Genomic DNA, 7,819 nt, shown 5'->3' with positions numbered 1-7,819 from the left:
GAAAGAATTCTCTGCAGTAACTCAGTTCCCATCCCATCCAACATCCCCTCACAGACCATCGAGCAGACTTATCTGCCGATAATCCAAAATCAATTGCCCAAATTAAACTATCCCATCATAACATCCCCTCCATATACTTATCAAGCTTAGTCTTAAAGCCCGATAAGTCTTTTGCCCCCACTACTTCCATCGGAAGAGTCAGCATGCAGTAAACTCTGATGCCCAAGTAGCGTGGTTAGAGCATGCATTGGCCTACTGTAAACTCTCATTTCAGCACAAACACTTGTCCCGAAAGCCTTACAAAGCAAAGGGCCAGGGGGATGTGCCAAAATCCATCAATGGAAGGACAAGACAAAAAGACATACAACTTGTTACCCACACAAAGTCGCCAAACAGCTTTTCCAGTTTGAAAAAGGGTTAAAAACAGACTATGGCTAGCATGTAATAGTTTATAAACTATTCTTAGAGCCTGGGAAAGATATTGTTTAACTCACAGCATCAGGAGGGTCAGACCCTTCTCCACAGAGAGAGATACCAGACACGTGTTATGAAGTTAACACTAAGGCCTGATCTACATCTAAAACTTAAGTCAACCTACCTCTCAATAGTGCTCAAACCTGAAGTTTCACTGGTTGACTTAAGAGCCACTGTAGACAGCTCAGTTGATGGAAGAGTTCTTTTATCAACCTACCTACTGCCTCTCAAGGGTGCAACAATAGAAAAATCCCTTCTGTTGTTGTAGCATTTATACTACAGTGGTACACACAAGTGTAGACATGCCCTAAAATCTCTGAGACAAGCTGCCCTGTGGATAAATGCATTTCCCTAGCCCTATGAAAACACATTATTTAAGCTACTATGGACCTAACTGATGTATTGACTTGTTCATCAACTTGGAAGCACTTGTAGAACAAAGTTTATTTTCCAAATGTTTTAATAAAGAGACATTTTAAATTTGTCAATACCACCCTATGATTCATTTACTGGAAGCTTTGCTTTTCATGAAGACGCTTACCACCATCCCATGAAAGAAGCCACAGCACAGAAAATTAATCCATAGCAAAATGCAACCATTTATTCATTAAAAGTAGGAGAGTTAGAACAAAATTTTGTGGCCCATGAAGAAGGGTTAACAGGCTGAGTCCAGGATGGAGGTGTTAGCTGTACGCTACACCACTCCTGGGCTTTACTGGTTGTACTTATGTGGTGGTTTAATATAGACAAACGCTCACTGGGCTCCAGGAAAATACTGAGTTTATTTTCTTGGTTCACTTAAATAATGATTAGAACCCACATCTCCAGATGTATAATGCCTAATCTCATAATTTATCAAAGTTCACAACTTCAATAAAGTTCTACAGCATTTCTGAGTTTGTGTAGCCAGAGTGTATTTGTTTACAGCACCACTCAGGTCCTGTTTCCCTTATTACTGTAATGCAGAGAACATTTCCACATTTGTTTACAGCTCAAGTCAACTCGTCACCTTCGGAAGCACAGGCCCCTCCAAAATGTGGATAGGGATTTTGAGTCTCTTAACTACCAAGGGAAGGTTAGTTTACTACTGAGTCTGAAAATTATTCCAGAAGAATCATGCAATAGTTCTTCCACATTTTCAAAGCCAACTTCTTCCCACTTACTTTGGTGTTACACCATTCTGTGATGCATTCCCAACAGAACAGATGGCCACAGGGAGTGGCTGTTGCATGCCTACGTTTTTCCAAGCACAGTGTGCATCGGGAACTGCATACAACAGATTTTTCCTCAGTCTGATTTCTGATTGAATAATAAATTGACAGTTACATTTTAGTTTGACAGAATATGTAAAACACCCTTACTGATATAATGTATGGAAACAAATCCACTTATGCTCAAGAGTTATACACATTCCCCTCATTAAGAACATTTCTGAAATGTCAGTGATACTGACCTAGAATGAAGTATGAGGAACACAGCCTGAGATGCCCAAGACAACCTGGACCATAATTCATGCTATGCTTCTAGTGAAGGGGACAAGGAACAGGAGCACTAGTGTCAAGGCAACATTTTTCTTATCTAAATGTGAAGTTATTTGATAACTTAAATAGTCTATGAAAAGGGAATTATCTGTTAAAATTGAAGTTTGAGAAAAGTGACATATGCAATTTTGAAAAAACCCTTTTTAGTCACACATTGGAAAAAAAATGTAACAGCAGCACCTAAAATAACCCAGACACTGCACAGATGAATGAGAGTGGAGAAAGAGGGACAACATGACACAGGCTGCTAGTGGTTGCCCTATAAGTCCAGGGCCTGACACTAAGGGTCATGTGGAAAGGCCAGTGAGGTGGAAGTATTGATACTTACAGCACAGGCAGCAGTGTATGCCTCAATCCTGCCCTGAAAAGCTCCCCTCTGGTTGGAGGAGAGGGTTGTTCAATCATAACCCATTTAATCTCTGGTGTCGGATGAGATTTTCGACAATTAAAGCTAATTGTGTGTGTGTGTGGGGGGGTGTCTGTGGTTAAATCTACACTGAGTTTTAAAACCTGTAGCAGTAAGTCTCTCAGCTCGACTCTACAGCCAAAGAACAGCTGTGCAGACATTCAAGCTTGGGCTAGAATTTGGAGTCTGAAGCTGAAGGGGTGGGGCTGCAGAGCATCGTAGCTTGAGCCAGGCTGTAGCCATGGGCTCTGAGCCTTTCTGCCACAGGTTTTAAAATGCAGTATAGACATAACCTCTGGTAGCCCTCCTCCTACTGGCAAAATGTGAGACCAACTTTTTTATTCACATTAAGTTACAATATTACAAACTTTTTGGGGGCTGAGGCAATCTGTCATATATGTTTGCACAGTACCTAGCACAATGGTGTCGTATCTGGCTACTGTAATTGAACACATTCTCGTTAGGGATAGAAGAGGTACAGCAGATCTCTGCATAGCATCTGAAGAAGTCCCTTCCACCTACCTATAGTATTTATATTACCTTGGTGCTTAGCTGTGATTGGAGCTCCACCACAGAATTCCCCATTAGTTACAGATAAAATTTCTTAATTATTCTTGCTTCCACCCCCTTACCAGCAAGTTAGGATCATCGTACTTTGGATATGAGAGGTTGCGGTGTAGTTTCCACTCCTGCCTTGCCCTCTGCCTTTGTTGGAAGCTGTATATCTGAACACTGACTGTTAGTACGAGATGCAGCAGTGAAACTATCCCAAGAAGCTTGTAACTTGATCGAATGCTTTGGTCATCTCCAGGCAATCCTGGAACACGAAGCTGCATAGTTCAGACAGGACAAGAGAAACTAAATTACCATCCAAAAGATCATGTTTTCATTAATGAGCCTCACCATGGATCTACTAGTATCTCAGTTTTGACCACCTCCTCCCATAATCGTCTTCCTAAAGACAACACTGTTTTACAGTAAATTAAGCCACTAGCTTGAAAAAGGCAGTTAAAAATGAGAACTTAAGACCATACACATCAGATTTCCCATATAACAGAATCACACCAGTTAGTTACTGATGCTTCCACACATACTAGCAGTGATGTATGTGCCCCAAATATAGTTTTGGCTAGATTCAATTGTTTTCTAGAATTAGATTAGGACCTGAACTGGTCTCTAATTAATCTAGATTTGTTAGCAGTGACCAATAAAAGGAAGGGTGGGGGGGACATGACCCTCTCTCATGAAGACTCTCAAACTATTAGGCACTGCCCAATTTACTGATCATCACAGGCCAAATTCTACATCCCTTTTACATTCAATACTGTTGCTGAAGCCAAAATACTACATTACGTTAAGAAAAGTGTCTTCAAATCAATTAATTCTTTAACGTACATATGATATTCCAGTGATCCTTTTAGAAATGTGATAGAAGAGGCCGTTTATATAAAACACTGCCAGATGCAGCCTACGGAGCAGGGGGATGCATTGCTTGAGGACATACACAGTTTGTAAAAGGGTTTTCTTCTGCTGTTCTGTCAGCCTGCCAACTAGTTTCTGCACCCAGCTTTGTACCAAAGTCCTGCCCCATAGACCATTGCTCTGCAAGGTTCTAAATCCACTAGTTTCTGTCTGCAACTCATGTTCCAGATGGATTAATCCTTTGTCCAACAAATAAGGCAAAACAGTATGAAGAGAAATCAAAATGGCTCGTCGAAGCAGAGAAGGAATTCTCTTCTTGGAAGAATCAACTTGGACAATATTAACATATTCTTCACCAAGAGTTTGATAACCTGAAAGATAACATGGACAAAAGTAGATGGGTAAGATGGCACTCTTATTTCCATTACTGACATGCTCTGTTAAAAGAGATGCCATGTTTAGGAGCGCCAAAAGTGGCTTAAATTTCAGTTCCAAATGATGTGATTATGATGTTTTAACTGTAAATCTTTTATGGGCCCGATCCTGCAATTACTCAAACACCAAGCTTACTACCAAAATGCATAGTTCTTCATCATACAGGCCCTGTTTTCAGAAAGCACTCTTCCAATAGTGCTAGTGGGAACAAGATGGTAAATGATAGGTTGTTTCACATGGATTTTACATAAATGCGATATCTTAAACTAAATATTTAACACTGTATTTACGTTTAACAAAAAGAGGCATCTATAAAAATAACCAAACTTCTAGGACCCCCCGCCCCCTTTATATTTACAATACTGATGGCAACCCAGAAGCATGACATACTTGTAAGCAGGTAATTAACTCAACCAACAAATAAATCACAGAAACAGAGTCCGTTTTCTCCACACCAGAAACATACCCTCAACCTTCCCCCCAAACCATGTCAAATAAATGGCTAAACTTTATGAACACTACCAGACAAAGTGGTGAGGCTGAAGTATGCTACATCAGAAAGAAGTTCAATCTCTTTCCTCCATTCCAGCCATTTCTTAGTACCTAAAAAGTAAGATTAACAACATAAAATTTATTCCAAAACCAGTTTGGATTTCAAACACTCCCCAGCAGTGATTATTGCCCAAACTTTGCGGCACTGTGCACCAGACAAACTACTCCATTTTAGTTATCCAAACTAGGAGACATGGCAAAAGGTGAGGAAGGTATAAGGTAAGAGAGGAGTTTGTTTCATTTTTAGGTTTAATAACCTGAACAGCTGGACAGTAACACAAGAATATGACTTTTGCCTTTAAATGAGCAAGATTCCACTTGCCAGGAGTACTTTTAATAAACCCATGAGTAAAGCTCTCAGCCTCTTACAGTGACTGTTAGGGCTAGGGGGAGCCATGGACTAGCTGGTGTTGGCTAGGCCTCAAACTTTGAAAGGTGACAATAAAACTACCTGGGGTAGGGGGAGAAAACAAGCAGGTACAGCCCCAGAACTGCACTGTGCACAGGGACCAGGCCCCCTCCCTTCTCTTTCCCTTCCTGCTCCCCCCACCGCCACCCGCTCCCTTCTCCCCCCCCCCCGCCCAGCCAGTCTAGCACAGGGACCAGGCCCCCTCTCTTCTCTCCCCCCCCGCCCAGCCCACTCCCTTCTCTCCCCCCCCACCCAGCCCAGTCTTAGCACAGGACCAGGCCTCCTCTCTTCTCTTCCCCTCCCTGCTCCCCCCCCCCGCCAGCCCGCTCTCTTCTCTTCCCCCCAAGCCCAGTAGCACAGGGACCAGGCTCCCTCTCTTCTCTTCCCCCCCCCGCTCCCCCCCACGCCAGCCCGCTCTCTCTCCCCCCCGCCAGCCCGCTCTCTTCTCTTCCCCCCCCAGCCCTGTCCAGCACAGGGACCAGGCTCCCTCTCTTCTTCCCCTCCTGCTCCCCCCCCCGAGCCCGCTCCTCTCTCCCCCCACAGCCCAGTCCTAGCACAGGGACCAGGTCCCTCTCTTCTCTTCCCCTCCCTGCTCCCCCCGCCACCAGCACCGCTCCCTTCTCTCCCCCCCGCCCCCCGCCACCCCCTCTCATCTCTTCCCCCCCAGCCAGTCTTCACAGGACCAGGTCCCCTCTTCTCTTCCCCTCCCTGCCCCCCCCCCCGCCAGCCGCTCCCTTCTCTCCCCCTGCCAGCCCGCTCCCTTCTCTCCCCAGCCCAGCCCAGTCCTAGCACGGGACCAGGCTCCCTCTCTCTCCTTCCTCTCCCTGCCCCGCGCCAGCCGGCTCCCTTCTCCCCCCCCCCAGCCAGTCCTAGCACAGGACCAGGCTCCCTCTCTTCTCTTCCCTCCCTGACTCCCACCCCCCCGCCAGCCTGCTCCCTTCTCTCCCCCCCCGCCAGCCCGTTCTCTTCTCTTCCCCCACACAGCCCAATCCTAGCACAGGGACAGTCCCCTCTCTCTCTTCCCTCCCTACTCCCTCCCCGCCACCCGCTCCCTTCTCCCCCCCCGCCCCGCCCGCTCCCTTCTCCTCCCCCCCGCCCCCCTCGCCAGCCGCTCCTCTCTCTTCCCCCCCAGCCCAGTCCTAGCACAAGGACCAGGCTCCTGTCTTCTCTTCCCTCCCTGCTCCCCCCCGCCAGCCCTCCCTTCTCCCCCCCGCCAGCCCGTTCTCTTCTCTCCCGCCCCAGCCCAGTCCTGCACAGGGACCAGGCTCCCTCTCTTTTCTCTTCCCCTCCCTGCTCCCCCCCCCGCCAGCCCGCTCCTCTCTTCCCCCGCCCCCCCCCGCAGCCGTCTCTTCTCCCGCCAGCCAGTCCAGCACAGGGACCAGGCTCCCTCTCTTCTTTCTCTCCCCCCCTGCCCCCCTGCCAGCCCGCTCCCCCTCTCCCCCCCGCCCCCCCCGCCACCCGTTCTCTTCTCTCCCCCCCCAGCCCAGTCCTAGCACAGGGACCAGGCTCCCTCTCTTCTCTTCCCCTCCCTACTCCCCCCGCCAGCCCGCTCCCTTCTCTCCCCCCCCCGCCCCAGCCCGCTCTCCTTCTCTCCCCCCCCGCCCCCCTCGCCAGCCCGCTCCTTCTCTTCCCCCCCAGCCCAGTCCTAGCACAGGGACCAGCTCCCTGTCTTCTCTTCCCCTCCCTGCCCCCCCCCCCGCCAGCCCGCTCCTCTCTCCCCCCACAGCCCAGTCCTAGCACAGGGACCAGGCTCCCTCTCTCTTTTCTCTTCCCCTCCCTGCTCCCCCCGCCAGCCGCTCCTTCTCTCCCCCCGCCAGCCCGTTCTCTTCTCTCCCCCCCGCCAGCCCAGTCCTAGCACAGGGACCAGGCTCCTCTCTTCTCTTCCTCCCTACTCCCCCCCGCCAGCCCGCTCCTTCTCTCCCCCCCGCCGCCAGCCCGCTCTCTTCTCTTCCCCCCCAGCCCAGTCCTAGCAAGGGACCAGCTCCCTCTCTTCTTTCTCTCCCCCTGCCCCCCCCCCGCACCCGCTCCTTTCTCTCCCCCCCGCAGCCCGCCCTTCTCTCCCCCCGAGCCCAGTCCTAGCACAGGGACCAGGCTCCCTCTCTTCTCTCGTCCCTCCCGCTCTCCCCCCCGCCCCCGCTCTTCTCTCCCCCCCGCAGCCCGTTCTCTTCTCTCCCCCCCCCAGCCCAATCCTAGCACAGGGACCAGGCTCCTCTCTTCTCCTCCCCCTCCTACTCCCCCGCCACCGCTCCCTTCCTCCCCCCCCGCCAGCCCGCCTTTCTCTTCCCCCCCCAGCCCCATCCAGCCCCCTCACCCGCCAGTCCCTGCAGCGCTGCCCCAGCCCCGCTCCGCAAGCCGCTCCGGTACAGCTCATCCTTCTGCCCGCAGCGCACCAGGTGCGCGGGCCCAGCCGGAGCCAGCGGCATCCTGAGCGCCGGGGGCGGGGGCGGGAGGAAACGTTCCCTCTCTCGGTCACCGTCCGCTGTACGTACCTTCACCAAGATAACGTAGGCCACTAACATAAACGTAATACGCATAGGTGACGTAATATGCTGGCTTCGCGAGGGGCAAGTGTTGTACGTC

The 7,819-nt window shown here is 50.0% G+C and overlaps 1 protein-coding gene across 5 annotated transcripts in view; it reads right to left on the bottom strand.

The window, feature by feature from the left end:
• PEX10 (peroxisomal biogenesis factor 10) overlaps nt 1-7,803 on the bottom strand; it is an 18,556-nt gene extending 10,753 nt beyond the window's left edge. Inside the window, exons 1-5 of one of the 5 annotated variants that reach the window (XM_032783552.2) lie at nt 7,551-7,803; nt 4,801-4,881; nt 3,817-4,214; nt 3,076-3,251; nt 1,638-1,773 (exon numbers count right to left, since the gene is read on the bottom strand). In XM_032783552.2, coding sequence (XP_032639443.2) covers nt 1,638-1,773; nt 3,076-3,251; nt 3,817-4,214; nt 4,801-4,881; nt 7,551-7,773 — 1,014 coding nt within the window. In that variant the 5' untranslated portion in view covers nt 7,774-7,803. Of the gene's footprint in view, nt 1-1,637; nt 1,774-3,053; nt 3,252-3,816; nt 4,215-4,800; nt 4,882-7,550 lie in introns of those variants that run through there. The other 4 variants (XM_075060193.1, XM_032783550.2, XM_032783548.2 and 1 more) reach the window with 4 other exon arrangements.
• Between the last annotated feature and the right edge of the window lie 16 nt (nt 7,804-7,819).

The sequence above is a fragment of the Chelonoidis abingdonii genome, chromosome 23, assembly GCF_003597395.2.
Source record: "Chelonoidis abingdonii isolate Lonesome George chromosome 23, CheloAbing_2.0, whole genome shotgun sequence".
In the NCBI taxonomy this organism is placed as follows: domain Eukaryota; kingdom Metazoa; phylum Chordata; order Testudines; family Testudinidae; genus Chelonoidis; species Chelonoidis abingdonii.
This window is presented reverse-complemented; position numbering and strand designations above follow the sequence as displayed.